General features: G+C 42.9%; 2 protein-coding genes and 2 non-coding genes across 4 annotated transcripts; all 4 read right to left on the minus strand.

The window, feature by feature from the left end:
- Positions 1 to 496: 496 nt before the first annotated feature.
- Positions 497 to 2,514, minus strand: RASL11A (RAS like family 11 member A). The gene is made up of 4 exons (XM_062577033.1): positions 2,321 to 2,514; positions 2,175 to 2,231; positions 2,006 to 2,085; positions 497 to 1,385 (listed from the first exon to the last, which is right to left on the minus strand). The coding sequence occupies exons 1-4, from the start codon at positions 2,439 to 2,441 to the stop codon at positions 933 to 935; spliced, it is 711 nt and encodes a 236-aa protein (XP_062433017.1). The 5' UTR covers positions 2,442 to 2,514; the 3' UTR covers positions 497 to 932.
- An 8,091-nt stretch (positions 2,515 to 10,605) lies between these two features.
- RPL21 (ribosomal protein L21) lies at positions 10,606 to 15,272 on the minus strand. Its single transcript, XM_062567186.1, has 6 exons — positions 15,164 to 15,272; positions 14,103 to 14,183; positions 13,463 to 13,524; positions 12,444 to 12,556; positions 11,623 to 11,773; positions 10,606 to 10,738 (listed from the first exon to the last, which is right to left on the minus strand). The coding sequence occupies exons 2-6, from the start codon at positions 14,167 to 14,169 to the stop codon at positions 10,649 to 10,651; spliced, it is 483 nt and encodes a 160-aa protein (XP_062423170.1). The 5' UTR covers positions 14,170 to 14,183; positions 15,164 to 15,272; the 3' UTR covers positions 10,606 to 10,648.
- Positions 12,252 to 12,384, minus strand: LOC134135787 (small nucleolar RNA SNORA27). The gene has a single exon (XR_009957373.1). It is a non-coding gene; the product is annotated as a small nucleolar RNA SNORA27 (small nucleolar RNA).
- LOC134135771 (small nucleolar RNA SNORD102) lies at positions 12,762 to 12,838 on the minus strand. The gene has a single exon (XR_009957359.1). It is a non-coding gene; the product is annotated as a small nucleolar RNA SNORD102 (small nucleolar RNA).
- Positions 15,273 to 22,656: the final 7,384 nt, after the last annotated feature.

Consider the following 22,656-nt stretch of genomic DNA (forward strand, 5'->3'; position numbering starts at 1 on the left):
TTGTAAGTACAAAACACATTCCATGTTTAGGTATCTAGCATAGTTACTAAAATCACTCTAGCATGGTATGGAGCTTACTGAAGTAGATGTTCCATCCTGTCTCTGCCTAACTACAAAATTTCACTGGGGAAAATAAAGATGTGATTCCTTTTAACTGCAGCTATTTTCTATTAACAGGATCTACGCATCAGTCCCTCCTACCACACATCTCCGGAGATAGCAGCAGTACTCCCACACACTCATCATTGTTGCGGATTGCTCAGCACTTTGGCCCACAATGATTTCTGGGAGAAACCTCAACCCTCATGTTAAAAATTGAGCTCAAGAGACTAATTTGGTGGGACAGATCTATAAAATAAGCAGCACAGCATATCAAAAATTGGAATTAATTTGTAACAGCTTATCATTCATGTTGTTACAAATGCTAGCAAAATAGGAACCTCTGAAGAAAGAGAGCAAAATCTTATTATAAGCAGAATTCGTATAGCCAGTCTTTTTTTCCATGTTTAATGATGCTTTTTTTTTCCTCTCCATATAAAGCTTTCCAACTAAGGCTTTCCAAATATTAAGGCGAGTGAGTGTTACATCATCATCACCCCAATTTTACAAGCAGGAAAATGACCCAAGAACAAAAGTAATTTGAGCGAACTAAAACAGCAAATCCCAGACCCAAACAGAAACAGATTCAAAGCCTCACAGCAAATTCCTCTTCTCCAGCTACCAAAGATTTTTATTTGGTTGCTATGTAGCATTTTTTTTTAAATCAAATTTAAAAGAGTAACAGTTGAGCAAAATAGAATAGCAAAAAGAACTGCAAGCTTCAATATACTTACTTCCACATCGCTGGCATTAGTACAAAAATAAAGATCTTTATTAACTAGCTTACAAAAATAAGAAGTCTATTGAGTCACACTTGATCTTATCAGTGGGGTTTATTTGACCTTGGAAGATAAAGCCTGTTTGAATCGTCTTTTTAGATCTTGCATATTGGGAGATTTGGGCCGAGGGATGATGGATGACCGTCTCCTGTCTGTGCTGCTGCTGTGGTGAAGTTTGCTGACCTCCTTGCAAAGATACTGGAAAACCTCGCAGACACCGTGGGAGTTTTCACTCGTGGAAATTTCTAAAAACAGGCTGCCTAGTTCATTCGCCAGCTGTAGTCCATCTTTTGCCTGTACTTGCCTGGCATGGAGAAGGTCTGCTTTGTTTCCCACAATAATGATGGGAGTCCTCGCATCTGGATGGACCTTGCGGATGTGCTGATGGAGAGGTCGAATTGACTCATAGCTACTGTAGTCTGTGACAGAGTAGACCAAGAGGAAGCCTTCTGCCCACCTCGCACATCTAGACAAGGCATCCAGCATCTGCACAGGGTCTTCTTGCACCTGTGATATGACAGTAAAAATTTCATATTGAGTTGTGAAAAATAAAAAGCTTGCATCATAAATAGCACTGAAACAGGTCCAAAGATAAATGTGAGCTCTGTCTTAGGAGATGTTAACCCAGCTGTTTCCCTTCTAAGGAACTTAGACCCAAAAGCTGAGCCCGTAAGTGGTAAAGAAAAACTGATTTAATTTAAGCAAACAAGCCAGAATTTGGGACTTCTAATGCCTATTCTTGGATCACTTAGCTCAACATGCTGCAGTTCATTTTTCTTTTTCTTTCTCCCCCCCCCTTCTTAGTACTTCAGACAGTTAAGTGTAGCTCAGGAAGAGAGATCAACAGCAAAATCTCCCCAAAAGTTCATAAGCCTGTATGGTCTACAAGGTTTTGAGTTAAACTTTATTTTTAAAAATAAAGTGGATACCTCTGACCAGTTCAGTGCAAACCACGAACTAGCCAGCCAACTGCTGTACAGCCCAGTCTCTTCACAGGTAAATGCCTGCTGGCGACAGGGTTTGGGAGCAGCAGCCGCGAGCCCCCGGCGGGGCGGGGAGGACACCGGCGCCTACGGACGCCGCCGCGGGGCTTCACCGACGCCCGCGGGACGGCGACGCGCCCCTACCTGGATACAGCCCGGCGTGTCCTGGATCTGCACGGCCACTTGCTCTCCTTCCAGATGGACCAGGCGGGAGTAGAGGTTCCCTGAGAGACACGGGGCGGCAGTGAAGACCCGCGGCTGCCCGCGCCGCGGCGGCCGACCTCACCTGCGGGCTCCCCGCCGCCCACCTCACCTGTGTTGGGCTCGTAGTCCCCGATGAACCGCTTGGTCAGGAACCGCACGATCAGCGCTGCAACACAGAGCGGCCGCGTTAGGCGCGGCGACCCACGCAGCCCCGCGCCGGCACCCGCGCAGCCCCGCGCGCAGCCCCGCGCTCACCGCTCTTGCCGACGCCGCGGGCGCCCAGCACCGCGAGGCGGACCTGGGCGCGGGGCGGCCCCGCGGGGCACTCCGCGATGGGCGCCAGCAGGAAGGGCTGGGACATGCTCGGCAGGCGCATGGAGGGGGCGGCCCCGCGGCCGGCTCGGCTCGGCTCGGCTCGGCTCGGCTCGGCTCGGCTCGGCTCGGCTCGGCTCGGCGGCACCCGACGGCAGCGGCGGCGGCCGCCCGCGGGTTTTAAAGGCGCCGCCGCGGCCCGGCTGCGCCGCCCCTGGCCGGGCACCGCCTGCGGGGCGGCTCCGCGGCTGCGGGGGCGGCGGGCGCGCAGCGCCGAGGCAAGCGGGAGCTGCCCCACAGCAGCTGGGAGAAGAGCCCTGCCCGGCCCGGCCGCGAGGGGGAGAAATACCGCTGGCGGCCGTGGGGCCGGGAAGGCCGCCGCTCTGCGCGTCTGCCCCGTGCCCCTCTCTCGTTGCTTGTGCAATTGCACACGTGCATGTCCGCAGCACAGAAAGCCGCAGTTCACCCACAGTGCTAAAAATACAGAGCCGAGCGTGAGGCCGTGCTGCACGCCGTCACCAGCCACGAGCTCCTGCTTCACTCGCTCTCCCCACAACGTGTTTCTCAAGTCACAGAAGGAAAAGAAGGGGAAATGATTTTATCTCAGACCATTTTGTTCATCACATATGGATACATCCGTCTGCTGTTGTTGTTGCTGAAAGCCAGCCTTGTAGCCCACTTGGCCTTGAGGTTTGAATCAGGCCCTTGGGCTTTTCAAGTGAAGGAAAGTTTCAGAAAAGAAAGGCGCTTCATCATGAGGGCTTAATTTTGCAACTTAGCAGGTAAAGCCTCAAACCTGCAAACAGTTGTTTTTCTGCTTTAATCTTTTTGTGTGAACGATTGCCTTGGGTTCTGTAAAACTGCTGCTGCGGCATGCTGCTTTGCAAGCACATAAGTGTTTACAAGATCAAATAATTCATTTAAGGGCTGTCTTTTTAATACTGTCACACGGATAACACAAGCCAGTGAGAAACAACATGGAAGATTTCAGTAAACGTATTTGAAAGGAGCTTGGGCAGAAGGGCCAACCAGCAGCATCCAGATCCCCAGGAGGGTTTGTGGGTTCACAGCCCAGCACCATGGAGAAGCCAGCTGCACACCAGCCAGGCTGCGCATGCATGGTGGGCATCCAGCTGCCAGGACGGGGCTTAAATTCACCTTCCTTCTTCCCCACCCTTGGCCTAGACTTGCAGTTGGCTGTTTCCAGGCATTTTCATGTCCCACCTGTGAAGAAGGGGGGCTCAGGTCAGCTGGCTAAATTTAGGTGCTGAGGGCCACTGGGGCTGTGCTGAGTGGGCCCAGGCTGCTGGGCCCCATGGGTCTCCTGGAGCTGCTGTGTCCCACCTATCCTGTTCAGATGCCCTAGGGCACCTAAAAGGTGCTGGACACCTGCATGCAGGCAGCTGACCTGAACCTTGACAGCAGCTGGGCTACAAATAAGCACTTTCCACACTCCTGGCCTCTAAGGAAGGAGAAGTGGAGGAGAACAGGCTGCCACTCCATGGGACAGGGGAGCCCTGCCAGGTCACCCATATGGGGAACAGGCTGGTGCCTACAGAGGGGCATGTTACTCCCCTTCGAGGGGAGCCTTCGCTACAGCTCTCAGAAGATGCATATACTAGTAACACGTTATGTTTCTTTCTTGTTTTCCCTTGTCCTCTCCTTATACCCACAAAGGAGTTCAGATACCCTATCTGATAAGCACATCCTGAGGAAGGCCTCAGTCTCTGTCCCTTCCAGTGACACAAGCTCCAAGCCACTGGACAGTGAAGTATGTTTGCCAGCTCTGGTCTACTAGAGCACAAGAAGATGCTCCTGAGAAGCAAATCCTCAGTGCTGCAGGATCAAGGATGGGAGGAGGGACCGTTCTCCACTTCCTACGGATGGTACGGAGAGCATGGTTTGTCAAGGCACAGCTCAGGCTCTGCACCCTGCACCCACCAAGGAGCTGACCAGCTGCACAAAGAGAACTGTTCTGCCCTGTTTAAAAGAGTTTTCCCCCCTTATGCCTTAGGAACCCCATAAATTTTCTACCTGATGAAGATTCCACTTTACTTTGTAGTGAAGGGTCACACATGCCCCAGAGTAGTTAACATCATGCTAATTAACAACAGCTACAGTAGTGCCCAGGAAAAACACTGTGGAATAAGTGCTGTTTATTATTTGTATTACCTCAGTGCTTAAGAACCACTACAGTATCAAGGCCGTTTCTAACCTTGCAAACTGATTGCCTGTAAAATTTCTACTTCAAAACTTCCCATCATGCCAGTGAGCCCCTTTTCTTTTGTAACCAAGATTTCTCTTTTATCATTGAAAGCTTTTGGTTCCTAGAGGTTAATGTTATTGTCATCTGCTCCCATTGTCATGCACCACCACTTGTCTTTGGCCTAGTACAGGGTGCAAAACACAAGCTATTTTTATGCATTTCTTTACAAAAGTGCTATCAGAGTACATTCATTGCGCTCTTGAAAGAACATTATTAAAATGAGTCCATTCCAGGCAGATGATTGCCAGGTGCTGAGCTGTGAAAGTAGCAGTATTAATAAACACTGTATCCAGAACCTGAGGAGCTCATCCTGCTTCTGGGAAGCTCTAGTGCTCATGCTGGTTAGAACATCCCACACGCCCACAGCAAACCATGGTGTCATGCTCAGAGATGACTGCATCTCTGGGTAGGAAACACTGTGAAGGAACTCATTTCCAGGGAGGAATTGGCTGTGTCTACATCAACTACTTTGGTGCAATGGACCAGATCAGGAGGTTGAAGCAGCTGGAGCTGATGTTCTTCACTTATGTAGTTCAGAGGCTTTACTTCAGATGAGACCCATTACCATCCTGTAGAGCCAAACACTCCCCAAGAAGTTCAAAGTTATCCAAAGAAGCTTTTGTTTTCTTGACACCAGGTCCTGCTTGGAAGCATCAAGCCATACTTTCATCCATCCTTTGCAGATTGCACATGCCACCATCCCTATCATCACGCCTATCATCTATAAGGCCCCTCCCACAGAAACAAGATTTAGCCCTGCTTGTATTCCCACTGACACCAGAGCCTGGGTTGCTGATCACCTCCCTGTTACAAGTTCTGATATCATTCCACACTAAGTACTTTTGCGAGAGGAAGTAGGGGACTAATCCCTGTGGCTGCAGTAGCCATTGGGGTAGGACATCTGGAGAACTTCTGGGTCCCCTTTTTTTCTAAGAAACAAGATCTGCACATTGTTTTCCTGGGAGTCCTAGCTGATGCTGCAGTCCACTAGAAGCTCTGGGTTCAAGGCTGGCAGGACCATATCATCCTTAGAATGTGGGATAATCAGCAGCAGGTGCAAAGCTTTTCTATGTGAAGACACACTGGTGAGGACCTTTGCTGTGAGCTCGTACAGCTGCACCACCCTTGTATGAAAATTCAGGATCAAAAGCCCATGCACAGGAGTGCAGCTGTTAACCCTGAGGAGCTTTACATTCTGCAATTCATGATGGTCAATAACTAATCAGACTGAGATGGACATAAGCAAAATAGTGACTGAGGCTTCCAAGGCTATCATTCAAATAGTGTGAATTAAGACACCAGCAACATCACCGAGATGAGTGCACTCTTTGGGTTCCTGACCTGTACAGGTGTCACTGATGGGAGGGAGCCATGTTCCTACTCAGTGGCTAACTCAGGATGGTTATGACTATGTAAACCCCAAGTGCTAAAACTTGATTCTTACTCAGGCCTAGGCAGCACCTCCAGATACAGATTCACAGACATTTCAGCAGGCCTCACATGCAATGCTTAAATGCTTACAATTTATGTCTTCTATACCACCACCCTCTAAATTAAGGGGGATGCTGGTACTCTTTCCAAGCAAGGGGAAAAGCATATGCAGTAGTATGCCTCCCTACAATGTGTGGCACATAGCACCTCCTGGCTGGGATGCAGGTTATCTAGGCAGTGACAAGCCCAGGCTCAGTTTAACCATGTTCTTTCTCTACATTCCCTGCATCACAGAAACCCGCCGCACCTTGCAGAGCTCACCTGCCTGGGCTGGAACAGCAAGGAACACTTTCTTTGGCAGCTGTATGCATAGCTCTTGGCATGCTCTGCAACCTGTTAGGCCACTCCACAGCGTGCTACTTATGTTTGGGATGGCCAGTTGTCCTTTTGATCGAGGGTCGTGAAAATGTCAAGTCCAGAATTGGCCTGAGAAGGACAGGTAAGGAAAGCTCAAGATCTTTTCCCCCTATTTGATAAATACAACAGGAAGAATGTCTTGTGTCAGCTGCTAATCTGTGTCCCCCCAGGAATGGGGATGCGAGTGTCCTTGCACATTTCTCACCACACTCAGGTTTGCTTGCTTCACCTGCTTCCTGCTGGGGTCCTGAGCCTGCAGTCCCTTCATAAAGACACGTTTTTTCAACAGTACTTTTTGTTCTTTTTGATCCTTCCTGGTCACACAGAATTAGCACACACTGACTACGCAGCCTTCAGCAGAACTCTGACCTTGGCGCAAGTAATACGCTAGAGGCTGAAGCTGACAAAACAGTCAAAAGAAAGCCCCACAGTCCGTAAAGAACCATCACTGGACACATACATGATGTCCTGCCATTATTCGATTACCAGAAGAGATCTCACCAAATCCCAATCTACTAGATAGATCACAACCATCCTCCCTCTAGATCCACCCACCCAAGACAGCCAGAGAAAAAGCTCTCCTCATTTCTCCCTAGCAGGTTTATTCAGCTAGTACATGGGAGAATTTTTTAATCAAATCTCTCATCTGCAAGGGCCTGGCTTAGGAACAAAGCTGCCAAGCTACTTGCAGTCATTTGTCCTGTCATTGCCTTACCAAATATTTAAGTATGCCTCAACGGCACAATGGTGTCAGCAAAAGGGTTAAAAGAGAGAAAACAAAACACACAAACAAACAAGCCAGCCCAACATGCCACAACCCAGCTGGTAAGCATTCACTGGGATGTGCCTGTATAGGATTGTAAGCCATTGGGAGATCTGCAGCTGCACTGCTTCTAAAATAGAGACAGGGCAAAAAGGAACGGAGGCTTAGCTATTTAATTCTGAGTCTCCCTGACAGTATATCCCTGGTGGAGTCCGGTTTAAACCACAGCTGTCATTTTAGTCTTTTCCATCAGTTCACTGAAGTCCAGTTAATCCTGCTCATAAGCTCTTCGCTCCACCTGTGAAGGAACCTGATCACCAACTTGGGTGTTATGAAGTTCTTGTACCAGAAGGCAGCCTGAAAGACAGGTAATGTACAGTAACAACATTTTTGAGTTACTGGCCTTTAAACTAGAAATTCTTGAATTCCACTAGCCCTCAGGGTGTGCCTAAGTATATAGGACACCTATAGCTTTAAACACTGCACAACAGTTTGCCACGATTCAGAGTATCAGGAATGAAACAATTCACTTCTATCACAACATGAGGAAACACATAGGTGGCTAGCGTGGCAGGCTAGCTACAAGTTTTTGCCTTCTGGACACTGCCTCAAAGTAGGACAGCAGAGTATTGACTACAGCTGCAATTCTTTTATGGGTCTAACGTGTAATATCCCATACAGAGCATGCTGAGGACCGCAAGAACTTTCAACTGCAACCACTAAGGAAAAATGTTTCAAATGCCAAGAGAGGCACAAGTGCTAAACTACAGAATACCTGCCCATGCTCTGCTGGTGTCCCCCCCAAATATTCAGCAAATTATGTATATATTTAAAATTGTTGTATCACATAAAGAAGGATGCACTTCAACTTAAGACACTAGTTCTGTGACTGAAGATAATCTTGACAGGCAGATTTTTAAGCAACTTAACTCATAGATCTCCCTCTTCCGATAGGACTATGCAAACAGGACAGCCAAACATATAGGAAGAATGTTTCAGCAGCAGATACAAAGATCTGCAAGTATCTGAGCTGCACTTTGGCAAACCTCCGAGATTACCAGGAAGGGTACCAGTGCATTGAAAGTGACTAAAAAGTAACGTCTATAAACCTATGACAGGTTAAATCTTTAGTATCTGAAAAATACAGATTGACTAAGAAACCTTAAAGAGATAATTCTCTTGTCACACAAACCCAATTTCATTTTCGGTCATTTCTGGGAATCCTGATCAAGGAAAGAATTTCCTTCTCCTCCCAGCCCACACACAGCTTCCAAATATGTGCTTATGAGCTTTAACTGTCTGCATAGTGACCTTGAAAACAGAGACTAATTGCATGAAAAGCTGTTGCTATGTGACGGGTCTCCAGCACAAAAGTGAGACTAAACTGAATACTGTCTATTCCTGATTTTAAGTTGTTCTAGACTTTTGGATTTATTTTCAACCTACCACTTATTCATAGTTACTGTTAACCATTTCATCATGATGCTAATGCCAAACCACTTGTATCTTGACAGAAAAGTACGGAACAGAACCAAAGTAACTTACACAGGCATGTATGAGCAGAAAATTCAGAATACCAAAGATCATTCCCCTAAATAATCTCCCACTTAACTAAAGAAGCCAAGCTTAAAGGAAAATGAGGCATATCTTGCAAATCAATTTTTATTTTAATTTGCTGTGAAAGTTTACAAGCCAAAGAAGCTGATAAAGGCCTGTGCATTAGTTTACACATCTAGCTGCTCCAAGAAAACCCCACCTGATCTTAAGTGAACAAGTCACAACAGTGGAAGCTGTATTCATCAGCCTTGCTTCGTAAGTGTGGCGCACTCTGCATCTAACACACATAATGCCAAAATTCAAGAACTGTCACTAATATCCTGTATCAGCCTGCTAATGGGTGTGCTTTGCTCCGTTCTTCTTCAAGGCAGTTTCAAAGTCATTCCAACTATACTGCCCGCTCCATCTTATGAGATGGAGTCTGGAGAAACACTGAATGCAGTACCTGCTCACTGTGACTATGGACCTCTGGTGTTCAAAGCCTCTCACCCTTAAGTATCAGGCCACACCAGAGAATGATTTCTACAACCAAAAACTACATTCCATGAGAAAGGAATCTCACGGGGATTATGGGAGGAGCGCCCACAATTCAATGTCAGATAACTGTAAGGCTTAATCCCTTCATTTAGGAGCAATCAGTACCTACAGTTCAATACTTGCACTTAAAGCAACTCTAGAATTAAGGGAAAAGTAAGCATTATCTCTCAATTTCTCGCTCCCAAAACATTCCGTTTTCCTACATTTGATTATTCAGCAATTTTCAATAGTCAATACCTACAAAGTTCTTGAGGCCAATAACTTCTTTAGTATTTTACTCCCTGCACGTGTAGATGTTAGTTTGGCATCACTCAAGGGAGCTAAGCAGCACCTTACATCACATCTCGGAACGTAAAGATCATCCATATTCAAAGGATTAAGGGTCATCTTATGTATTTTCAATGTTAACTTTCGGCAGTTTCTTTAGCAACCTTTACACAATTTCAAAACACAACTCAACAACAACAACAAAAAAATACTGCATTGGTCAATAAGTAGATTTAGCTAAAGATGTTTTCTGATTAACAAGTACTGGGCAGGTAACACTGGGTTCAGTTTCCCATCATTTTATTTTTTCTGTGTTGTATTAGAATAGAATCAATGGGGTGTGAAAAATGCATGAGAGCATCCAACAGGTATTTAGATTCAGACAGCCAATCGTCTTTTCCACATAAAATTCAAGTATTCAGCTATGTAGGCTGATTACAACAATAGAAGTAAATGCCCGAGACAACGAGACTTGTTTCTAACCTACAACTTTTCCCTCAGGATGTTTCCCGCCCTGGGGATCCCTCTTTTAGGGGTTACAATGATAAAACACTGAAGTGTGCCCACAGCCATTTCTCAAAAGGTAGTTTTCAACAACTGTGAACCAAATGTTCTTTGGTATTAGGCTGAGGCCTTTTAACCAAAGGCTTATAATAAGTGAGATCTGAAGTTCGTTATCTCTATCCCCATTAAAAAAAAAAAAAAAAAAAAAAAAAACTTCAAGTGACACTGTACAGGTCTGCTACATGCTCTCAGTTCGCCGGTGAAATATTCCATGTCATCTCACATTACCTCATTAGGTAATCAAAGGAGGATGATCATCATTGAGCATTAGCAAATTTCAGTGTCCCCAAAATTTACAGTCTACATAAACAACTAAACTGATAAGCAAAAGCTGCAGATTAAGCAAGTAACCTTCAATAAAAGGAAGTACAGGTTTTCTGAAACATCTGTTCTAAAAACTATTGAAAGAAATCAACTACAACCAAATACACTCGTCCAAAAACTTTTAATTTATTTCTTTAAACATACATTATGCCATGAACTCATAGGGAATTGGCTCCAGCAGCTCTGGCTCCTTGCCATTGGTTCTCACAAAATGTGCTTCCCTTGGTGGAGCAGGCTGCAAACAAAAGAGAAAGAACTCACACAACTGTCAATCAAAGCAAATCTTACGCAAAACTTAATTTTGACAACATTTAATGCACTATTATATTTTTATACACGCATATATAGAAATCTTATAATTCCTAGTGTCTTTAAAGTTCGCTTCAAAAGATCAACAATAAAATTATGACTATAGTTCTGTAGTATAGTAAATATATAAAATAAATACAGTATAAATAAATACAGTGAAACTATGTGACTTCCACTGCTGAATGAAGAAATCTAGGCTTTACACTCTGCGATTTATTAATCCAAGTTAACATAAAGTTACCTACACTGTGGTTCTAGAACGAAGAATCATTTTCTTCTCTCTAGTTTAGTTATTCTTTACTGAATAGAAACTATTGCAGATAAATTCACCCAATCCAAAACCAACAGAGTTCCTGCAATCAATTAAAGCTTCTAGTGGAGATCAGCAACCCCCTAGAAGTGATGTCAGAACAGGAAGCACTTGTCCTTTTGTTCACAGACAAAGATGTCATCTTTATCCATGGATGGTGCAGTTCTAAGGCACCACACAAAAATAACACTTCAGATGCAGATACACTGCATGCTGGCACCCTCTCTTTGTAGTAAAGTGGCAAGGGAGTGAAAAAAGGAAGTGAACACAAGTTAGGGTGGTAGCATCAGAAAACTCCAACAGTGTCATAGACCTAGATTTTTCAGGATGCAGTAAGCTGCTTCATTAATGTATTTTCTTTTAGAAAGGAGATAGAGTTAATTTTACAACACAAACCTCTGCTGTTTTGAAAGAAACATTTTTGTTAATTGATTCGGTTCAAGTATGCTTTTTCTGGTAAACTGAATCAATAATGTGTCAACTACAATTAAGAACGTTACCTGACGTTTCAGCTGAACCCAAATGCCTTTTTCTTTTGCTTCCTTTTTCTTCCTTTCATTCTCCTTCACACGCTGCAGGAAGCTATCTCTGCTCTTTGAATGTTTAATATGCTCAATACGCACATTAATTCTCTTGGCAAGAATCTTGCCCCTAAGGAAAAAAATCGTGTTTTAAACAACTGCACTTACAAAAAAAGGCCATTTCAAAGCTAGTTTTATGACCATTACGTAAGTAACTTCATAAGCTCAATTATAGATCATTTTTCTTTAAACACTATTCATTCAGAATACATTGTCGCAGATGAAATAGTCTGCATGCAAATGATACATAACTTATGTAACTGAAAGCACACTAATACATGACAATATACTGACAGCTGACTATTAAGACTCTGGGGAAGAAGTAATTCTAACCTTGTAACAAACAGAAGGATAACTGAATCTATTACTACTGTACTCCCTCCAGTTCTTGGAGGAAAAAGGTTATGTCCTTTTCTGAACAGACTGTACAAAACACAGCTGAACACAGCCACAATGTACTATTAAAAGAGATCACAATAGAACTGTGACAGCTAGCTGAAAATCTCTCTTAAGTACTTATTGCTTTACATGCTGCTCAGAAGAATCAAAATTGTTTCCCCTGACAGGATCCAAAACAAATGACCAGCATTTGCTTGGGTTATAAAAGGATATATACTTTACCCACCTTGAATGACCAATCAAGACAAAAAATGTCTTAACTGGCAAAGTGAAAGGAGGGTGCCATTACAGACAACTTCTCTGGATATAAAAGTTTCAATGAATAGAACTGCGTTACTTACTTAACCTTCTTGTTTACGATAATGCCCACAGCATGCTGAGTAACATTATATACCCTTCCAGTCTTGCCATGGTAACATTTGTGAGGCATACCTTGTTGAACAGTACCCATACCCTGTCAAAGAGTTAAAACAAGAATGAATGGTAAGCTTTAATTCAGAAAAAAATAGAAGCAATGTAATGAACTTCTGTTTCAGAATTTAATGGAAAACACACATCTACTTGAGATTGATTTAAAAATATTCCTATCTTATTCATAAACTTCTAACAACATATTTTATATCTGAAGACTACCAAATTTCTTCTATGACAATTCTGGTTGCTTTCAGTGCCGGTGAAATGATTTGATCATTTTACTTTTAGTGAAGCAATCATAGGAGACAATCATCATCAAGCTCCAGAACGTCAAGAAGTGTTAATTCTTGAACAAGATAATTCTCCAAAGGTCAAAAGTGGTGGGGGAGAACAGATTTTGTGCAACTGATGTGAAAATGTGGCTTTTCAAAAGAAACTAAAGGTTCAAAAAAAATTTAAGATTCAGTACAACTTAATTTTGAAAATATTGCTGATTTTAAATGAGCAGTCGTAGAAAATTCCAAATAATTGGAAAAAAAGCTGCACTTATTCTTCTGTAGTATCACATACGTATACACATTTATTTTAGCAACTGCTACCGTACCATAGACCATGGCTCTTCCAAATAACAGATGCAAATCAAAATGACAGTTGGGTTCACTGTGAAGACAGGGCTAATAGGCACCATACAGTAGCACCAGTATTTGATACGGCATTCTTCACTTGATTTGTTCAGCTTAACACACAGTACCAAAGCATAACAAAATGCATATATTGCACATACAACAGTATGTGACACTGAAGTGTTACTGTTGTTTCAGCAGCATTTTTATTACAGTATTGTTTCAAAAGCATATACTTCTGTTGAGACACGATATGAATAATACAAAGGGCTACATCACAAAACCAGGAACTGAAAATTATTACACTGTATTGCAGGTGGTACCTTGATATCGACAATATCGCCCTTCTTGTAGATGCGCATGTAGGTGGCTAGAGGGACGACGCCTGTTAAGAGATAAAAATTTGAGTATTTATCAGGCTTACAGTTTCACTGAACAGATGATACATTTGATAGCATTTCATTGAAAAACTCTCAAATTTTAATTAAAGATACATAAAACTGAGCCAGCCATTTTCCTCAGTAACTCTCTCTTCACATACTACCAAATGATTAAAAAAATCCCAGCTAACTCAGGAACGCTTACAGCCTCAATCTCAAACGCAGAAGACAGGTATTAGCTCCAACTATTTCCTATTGCTTCATTGTGAATAACTTATCACTGTCCACAGCTAAGAGGCAACAAAATGTATATTTCAAGTATATATGACTACTTTGAAGCATTCTCCTCACTTCCCCTTTCAAATTCATTTTGAAGCAATGACAGAATTAGTATTGCTACTACTGTTAAGAAATCAGAATACTAATAAATAAGTTATAGGACCTGTTGTTGTATTTCCATCTTACTTTTTGGTTTAAATTTTTAGTTATGCTTTGTCACAAGCCATTGTTCTTCAAATGCTATCTAGGGACAGCTGAAATCCAGAAACTTAATATAGGTGCACTTATTACAAGATATGCTTACCATGCTTGCGAAATGGCCTTGAAAACATGTAACGTGTTCCCCTCCTCTTCCCCTTTGTGTTCGTCATTTTGGCTGATTATTCTGAAAATTAATGCAAATTACTCTGTTATCAGTTCATTCACTAAAAATCTGACCAGTAATGACACTTTGGAAAAAATCAGCCTCTACACCTACTCAAAACAGTAACACTCCTCAACTGCAGGACCAGGTCAAACAACGCTATTTATTCAGACACTCATAAGGGGAAAAAATATATATTTATATAGAATCATGGGATAATTCAGGTTACAAAGGACCTCAGAAAAACATCTAGACCAACCTCCTCCTTAAAGCAGGGTCAGCTATGAGATAAGAATGGGGCATTTGCTCAGGGCTTTATCCTGTCAGGTGTTAAAAGCCTTCAAAGATGGCGAGACTGCATAGCCTCCCTGGGCAGTCTGTTCCAAGTCTTGACGTTGCCCCACAATGAAAATGCTTTTCCTTATACCCAGCCTAAACCGATCTCGTTTCAGTTTATGCCTCCTCTTGCTTGTCCTCCTGCCATGTGCCCCTGTCAAGGCCTGGCTCTGTCTCCACATCCTTAGCAGCGGCGGTCCCCGTGTCTGCTGTTATGTGACCCCGAAGCCATCTCTGCTCCAGGCTGGGCAAGCCCAGCTCCCCGAGTCTCTCTTCCCAAGGGCAAAATCCCCCCCACCCAGGTTCTCAAACACCGCTGCATCTGATACGATCAACCGCGCTTGTGACCGGAGTGGAGCAGCTCCCTAGTTCCAAGCTGTGCTCCCTGCCCGACAGGACCCCCCCGGCCCCCCGGTCTCGCGTGCCCCGCGTCGCCGCGGCGCCCAGCGCCGCCTGCCCCGCGCACGCCGCTCCCCGCCCTCCCGCAACCCGGCGGTGGCGGCGCCGCGGCACCCTCCGCCCCGGCCCGCATCGCGGCCTGCAGGCCGCGGCCTCCCCGCTCCCTCAGCCCGGCCCGCGCGAGGCCCCCGCCGCCACCCGCCGGTGCCGCGCGGCCCCCGCGCCGCCGCCCGCCCTGCCGCCGCCGCCCGGGGCCGCCGAGGCACCTGAGGGCGGCGAGCGCGGCTCGGCGCGGCTCCCCCGCGTGTCTACAAAATGGCGGCCCGGGCCGAAAAGAGGGAGGCGGTTCCGGAGCCGCCCTTAACTGCGGGGCCTTCCCGGGGCTGCCCGCGCCTGCGCCTGAGCGCCAGGCGGCCCGCGCCTGCGCCCAACGGCCCAACGGCCCAACGGGCGGGGGCGGCGGTTGGGCGCGCGGTGGAGCGGGCGCAGGGCTGTGCGGTCCCGGCCCGTGCTGCGGCACGGCCGTAGCGCCAGGGCTCATAGCGGGGCTGAAGGGGAGGTGTGAGAGGAGGTAAATGTCTGCCCAGGGTCCTGGGCGATGCGTCATGCTCTGACTAGCTCACTGTCCGTAAGGAATCACGTTTGGTAATTCAGAATATAGCAGCCAAGAAGTTGTTCTCAGCCGTGTAAAGAGACTTACTGTAATTTAAATTTCCTGCACGATGAACCTTCTGCTGTTACATGCCAGTCACAGCCGCCTGAATTGAGATCTGGGTAATCCTGGTCAAGAAAACAGTGCAGAAGATGCAAAACAACAGAATTAGGCAGCGATCAAAAGCAGATGTTTTGTTGTGTTTTTAATTATTAATATTTTATCTTTATTAAGTGCCATAATCCCAAATTTGCGTGACAGCTGTTTTCACACACACACACAAAAAATAAAGTGCAGATTCTGAACAAAGTGCCTTTATGTGGCCGCAGGTTGCATCAGCTGTGGGGTGCCTGAGAAGGAAGTGGACTTGTTGGCAGCTTCCAGCACTGCCAGCCGTGACTCATTGTGTTTGTGCATCATGAATATTAGTGCCGGCAGGAATTACAATAGGAAGCTGATTGTAGGCAGAAGTGAGTCAAAAGAGGGCCTCCCACCCTTGAGCTCAACACGTAAGGACAGCTCAAAACTTAGCGCAGCCAGAAGTTGCCCTACTGCAGGAATTTTTGTTTTGAACGACAGAATAACTTATTTAATTTAGGGGAAGGATGATTATTTAAAGCAGCATATAAAAACATATTTGATCCGCTGGCTAACTTCACAGCTACTGTAGTGTTGTCTTGCAAAACTTGGGCGTAAGCCCTTTCTGTCATCATTTGAAAGCTAGTTTACTATTTATGGATCACAAGAATGGATATGGAGTATTAAATACATTATCAAGTTCTGCTTGCAAAACTCACTAGCAGAGGGTGTTATGATAGACAGAGGTCCTGTCTACACATAAAATCTCTTAGAACAAAATTTTATTAACATTTTGTATATATTCCAGCTCACCATAATGCAAAACCCAGAATTTACAACACCTCATACCTACACAGAGAAAATCCGTATAATTTATTATGCATTCAATCTAGGTACCATGAAACTTTTCCAAGTGTGAACATGCTTCTGAGCTGAACAGCTTTTCAGAAGGGAGGAATATTAGCAACAGAGATACAGATCTCATGGAGGACAGCAAGCAAAGTAAAAACAGGAAAACAAATCCTGAAAGACCCTACAGAATAAAGGAAGATAGGCATTTTCAGTGAGCTGAACTCCTCTACTCTTGCCAGTGGTTTACACAGAAAATCTTCACTACTTAAAGCAGGAAAGAAGGGGGAAGAAACTCCACATGTTTAAACTCATTTTCACATGTACAGCATATAAGTGTACTTCATAAGGGAGCAGTATCTCCGAGTCTAATCAAACTTTGCTTCATCTGGAGCCAAGTAAGACATTTAGGATTTGCCCCATCCTTTTTTTTTTTTCTAGAAGAAATTACATGACAAGTTTATTCAAAACTTCAACAAATAATTTTATTCATAGAATTTGTCTTGGTTAGCACATTCCTAGGATCCTTCAATAGCTCAGCATTTCAAAGAAACAATTATGTGTCACCATTTGTCCCCATAAAATTTGTCCCCACTGGTCTTGCTGTCTGTATTTGAAGTCCATCCTATCTACCAAAATTTTATCTAGTTTCCCAAAATTGTGGCCTGCTAAGCACTTAAAAACTGCAAAGCATTTATATTTTACTCATAAAAGGACATCTTAATAGATGATAAAGAAGCCCATATCCTTATAAAGATACGGTTGTGCAAGGTTTGAGGTGAGTACATATTCAGAGAACTAGAGCTAGCCAAGCAGACCTAGAGGAGACCTACAGCCCTGTATTCGAAACCCCATTTACTCCCTTTGCTACCCTGCTTGCTTCTCTCAAACTGCCTAAACTGCTCTTTCCATTTGGATATTTCGTGATCCAGATTTCAATCCCTCCTTGCCCAAGCTCTACAGCAAGAAGCTGTTTCTATTCCAGAAACACCCCATCCTTGAGATCAGGGTGAACATGAATGGCAGCACCTAGCTTCACATGAAGATTTAGAACACAAAGGTCCTAGCCTGGTGCTCCACCCATTAATATACTTTGGAAATCTTACTACACTGTGATAGCCTAATAGCATTTACCAACACTTTGTTGTCTTCCTTCTTCACCATTAATGTTTCTATAGGAGGTCTGCAAAGAAGGAACTATATTGTTGTAGGAGTTAAAACATAAACCCTCAGGCTTTGACAAGATTTCTTTCAGGAAAACCAACCCTACTTCATGGATAATCTGTAGAGAGGTTTTGGTCTTCTGACCTAGTTTTCCTGTGCATTCGCATTCTCTTTGAATTCAGTTCTTTATAAAGTCAAAGACTGGCTTGGATGTAGAGGAGAAGAGGGAAAGCAACTTGAAGGGAGCAAATTTGAAGATACCTGTGGAAAGGAACTTGATCTGGAGGCCTATTACAGGTCAGAGAAGCAGAGACTAGATAAACATCACTTTGTTTTTTGTTTTTGTAAAAAACGTGTAAAAATAGTATTTCCAGTTACCAGGTTTCCATAGTCAGGATACTGAGATTTTCTTTGCAAGAGCCCCATTTTGTTTTTGCCACTTCTCTGCAGCATCTGTCCAGCCAGACATTTAAAAGAATTCTAAAGAATAAATGAGCTATGATGATTCTGCACATGGGGTTGTCAGGAATCCTTCACTGATGCACAGTGGGATCTGGCTTGCTCCTAAGCTCAAAGGACAAAATGATACACACTGAGATCTAGAGTGTGACTCCAACAAACTCCATTTGTGTTAAGTTATTCAGTGAGGGTATGGAGAGAATTTAAACTAATGAGTGTTTATAAACGACTTTGAGGTGAAAGATAAACTATATTTGCCTTCAGTAGGTGTAGGTTTCAACTATGTTTCACATCATGCATTCATTACATGAAAAAAAGCTGATCATGACTGGAGCAAAATTTTGACAGAAATAATTCAGATGAGGTTTTGTGTAAAGCGGATCAAAATCTGCAGCTCCTTTTGGTATAGAGCTGAAAGAACAAAAGTCTGAACTGGAAATCATGTTTGTAAAGTTAATCAGTTACACTGGGTGTAAGTCCTTAGAAGTGCAGCCTTTACTCCATCCTGTTGATCACAATGTTACTGTCCAAAGTCTTCTGTGTCATCTTAATTTGATCATATAGTTCCACTGTTCACTCTTTCCAAAAGGACAACATTAACATGGCACCTCAAGGTCATGCTTTGGTGCCCTTTCATAGCTCTCTTTAGCTTTTCAATGATTCTAGCTCTAACAACATTTTTATTTCTGATAATCAATCAAACTCCTGAGCCACAAAACCCATTCTGTAAATGTAAGCCAGAACACAGTATTGTGGGTGTTTAAATAAATAAAATCTGGGGCTAAGCACACACACCAAAAAGTGATTGGACAGCTGAGATTCTTGAATAGGCTCAGTGTGGAATTGCACAAATGCCAGCACAGGTACAATAATTGAGCTGAATTTCCAGTGAGACAGACATTTAATGGAGAAAGGAATGGGAAATGCCTTTGAGAGAAATTAAAAGGAAAAAAATGTCTAGTCCAAGAATTGTGATGGTGCCAAGTGAATCACACATAATAGTGAAGCTTTTCATTACACACGAGATACTTATACATTATTTGCTAATTCAAAATGTTACTAGATGCTAGTAGATTTATACTGAAGCCAAACAAATGGCCCTTTTACCATTATTATCTCTGATCCTGCCAAATAAAATATGAAATATTGAACAAATTCTGTCTTTCAGCTGAATATTTGAATAATGTGGCAATCTATATGTGCATGTGTGCATATACAGGTATAGTCTTGTGCTCCTCAATTCTTAATTCCTAATTGTACTCCTTTTGCATCTTCTTACACACACACACACATATATATGTATATATATGTAATTGTACACTGCATTATTGACCATATAGTAATCATTAGGATTATAAGGATTCTGCTGTTTAACTTCAGACCAGCTTCCCACAGATACCAAATAGTATATAAATAGTATATATCCCTTAATAAATTTATCAAACTTCATTTTAAAAGTAATTAGTATTCCTCTCCTCCCTTCTCTCCCTTACCAAATGAGTGGCTTTTCAGAAAACTTATTTCATGAATGCAGTGTTTTTTCAATCTTCTTGTAAGTGGAACTACTTTCTGAGGTCATCAGTCTTTGCATAACCTCCCCTGAGTCCAGCCCATGTAGCCAGGACCAAACAACTCCTATTGTTAGCATCAGCTTAGCTGGATAGTTAGTTCTTTGCACAAAAGATGATTAGCTATTCCCTGACTAACACAGCCAGTAATTACAGATACTTTTCACTCCTCTCTCCTCTCTTGTAGTGGAACTGAGCTGCTGCCAGCAATAAATCTGTAGAATTTGGGAGTTTTGTTGGGCTTTTTTTGGTAATGAATTTATTCTAAGTATATAATTAATCATTAAAATATATGAAAAAAAAGAAAGAATTCTGATCTTTCACAATCCCCTTTGAGCCCTCCCAAACCATCTGGGGAGGTATTAATTATAGTTTAAGAGGTACTGGCTTATTGGTTAGGATCATACTGCTATTTCTGTTCATTTGTTTATGTGTGAACTTAGGTATACTTTCATGTGTACTTTTAGCTTGGCAAGCAATGATGTTAACACATTTTGTTTTTCAGTTATTTACACAGAAGAATGATATCCTCTTTGCACCTTCATTTTACTAAACTAAATAATCCAGGTTCTTGCAGCTTCCACATACATAACAGGCTGTATGCATTTGTTCCCATTCCCACACATCTGTCGAATATCAATGGTCAGAATTGTACACAACAGTCACAGTTAGCTTACTTACAGTGTATTGATTATCTGTGAGGTACTTCCTGTTATTACTGAGTATGATCACATTCCATGAAATATGAAGCTCCTGGGATTGAGATTTACTGGCTGTAAATCTTCCATTGATTGCCTTTAACTTGCTAGCTGGGAACTAGGAGTAAAATTTCTGAATCATGGATTCATGTCATCATGGAATGACAGGCCTATCAGTGATAGGAGTGGCACAAAATCAGTTCTTAACTCTTCATGTTTTTATTCAGAGAAAATTCTCAGCATCTTCAAAGAATTTTTGTCTATAAGGAATAAACAAACATAGACAGAATTGGCCTTTAATCACTTAAAATAGATTGGCCAGAGCAAAACAAATATAGGAAAGAATGCACACTGGCAAGGGTCAGACTTAGCTGACCTTCCTCTTATCTGATTTCCACCATGTAACAATTTTATTCAGTGTGAAGTATAATTTTAACAGAAGCTCAACCTATGGCAATTGGTTTTCAGGACAGACTTTACTTTGGAGGACACAGATTCAGCTTTAAGCAGAGCTGAATACGAGTTTTTTTGCTCCAGTATGATACCTGGAAAAGTGTAATATATAAGATCAGTTATAATAATGACACTCTTGAGTTTGCACTGGTGAAATCTCACTGAAACTATATTACAAAACAAGTTATTTTTATGCTAACTCTCAGCAGCTTTGCAGATGATACCTCATTGGAGGAAGCAGTCGATACCATGGAGGGCAGGGCTGTTATTCAGAGGGACTGGGACAGGCTGGAGAAATGGGTTGACAGAAAATAATCCTATGCAACAGGACAGGCTGAGGGCTGACTGGCTGGAAAGTAGCTTTGCAGAAAATGACCTGAAAGTCCTGGTTGAAAACAGGTTTAAAATGAAGTAGCAGTGTGTCCTTGTTACAAAGACCGTCAACAACACCCAGAGCTACATTAGCAAGAAAGTAGCCAGCAGGTCAAGGGATTATTCCTCTCCTTTTGGCACTGGTGAGACCACATCTGGAGTGCTGTGTCCAGTTCTGGGCCCTCCAGGACACAAGAGACATAGATATACCAGAGCAAGCCCAGCAAAGGGCCACCAAAATGGTCAAGGAGCTAGAGCACAGGACATATGAGAAGAACCTGAGAGAGCTGGGTTTGTCCAGCCAGCAGAGGAGAAGGCAAAGAGGAAACCTTATTGTAGACTGCCACTGTCTAATGGGAGAGTGTAGAGAAGATGAGGCCAGATACCCCTCTGAGATGCACAGTATAAGGATGAGTGGCAACGGACACAAGTTACAATGTTGGAAATTTCTGGCTTGATATAAGGAAAAAGAATTAAATATGAAGGTCATCAAAAGCTTGACCAGTTTGCCCAGAAGTGGCAGGATTTACGTCCAAAACCCAACTGGACATAGCACTGAGCAACCTGTTGTCATTGGACCTGCTCTGAGCAGGGGCTCAGATTAGAGACCTCCAGAGGCGCTAGAAACTGTGTGAGTCTTTGATTCTAACTTTTCAACTTTATCTACTGTAATTTAAAAAGGCTACATACTTGATGGATACAACAGTGTAAAGTAAAAATTTTGGTGGGATCATTCTCTATTATCTAAATACTCTAGGAAATTGTATTGATTATTGATATCTGAGTTAGTCATTTATATTTGTCACTAATTGTTCTAGTCAGAGCCATTAACATTATTGTTTTTAATTGATTATGAAATGATAAAGAACATTGCTGGAAGGAAAGGAGTGGCTTTACAGAATATTGCTAGTTTTATTTCAAGTAAAGGAATGTTTTCTGCTTAGCATTAGCTGAATTCCACTAAATACAAATTTAATTCCATTTTCAAAATATACCAAATTAAATTGATTATTCTTTATGAATACAAAGAGATGAAATAGAATGTTTACAGTTTTAACAGTGCTGCAGATGCTCTTTTTAATAATGCATGAAATAACCAGAGTTACTGCAAACTCAAGTACTCAGCAGACTGTAACAATCTTTCAGCAAACATTACTGTCTTACTCTAGTTATACATATCTTCTGGATGCTAACAGAAAATCCTCTCCTACCTTTAAAAGCACTTCTTGAGAGAAAAAGAAAGAAGAATCAAATATAGAAACTGCAGGTCTAAAAAGTATATTGTTCTTTGCATTAAAGCACTTCATATTTGATTATAATCCCAATTATATACCCTTTCCTCGGTGCTACAGCAGGGTTTGAATTTGTGCTTGGAAGGTTCAGCCATCACTGATTTGCCTTTTTGCAGTCCAACCTCCTCTCCAAAATGGAAAATTGCCTTTAGCCTCAGCAGTCTTACACATACC

Source organism: Rhea pennata, chromosome 1 (genome assembly GCF_028389875.1).
Source record: "Rhea pennata isolate bPtePen1 chromosome 1, bPtePen1.pri, whole genome shotgun sequence".
Lineage (NCBI taxonomy): Eukaryota > Metazoa > Chordata > Aves > Rheiformes > Rheidae > Rhea > Rhea pennata.

Coding starts and splice junctions, on each gene's coding strand:
- RASL11A (XM_062577033.1), bottom strand. CDS start 2,441: ATGCGCCTGCCGAGCATGTCCCAGCCCTTCCTGCTGGCGCCCATCGCG. Junction 2,232..2,320: donor CCGCGGCGTCGGCAAGAGCG/GTGAGCGCGGGG, acceptor TCTGTGTTGCAG/CGCTGATCGTGCGGTTCCTG. Junction 1,386..2,005: donor ACACGCCGGGCTGTATCCAG/GTAGGGGCGCGT, acceptor GTCATATCACAG/GTGCAAGAAGACCCTGTGCA.
- RPL21 (XM_062567186.1), bottom strand. CDS start 14,169: ATGACGAACACAAAGGGGAAGAGGAGGGGAACACGTTACATGTTTTCA. Junction 13,525..14,102: donor AAGGCCATTTCGCAAGCATG/GTAAGCATATCT, acceptor ATCTCTTAACAG/GCGTCGTCCCTCTAGCCACC. Junction 12,557..13,462: donor GCGATATTGTCGATATCAAG/GTACCACCTGCA, acceptor ACTCTTTGACAG/GGTATGGGTACTGTTCAACA.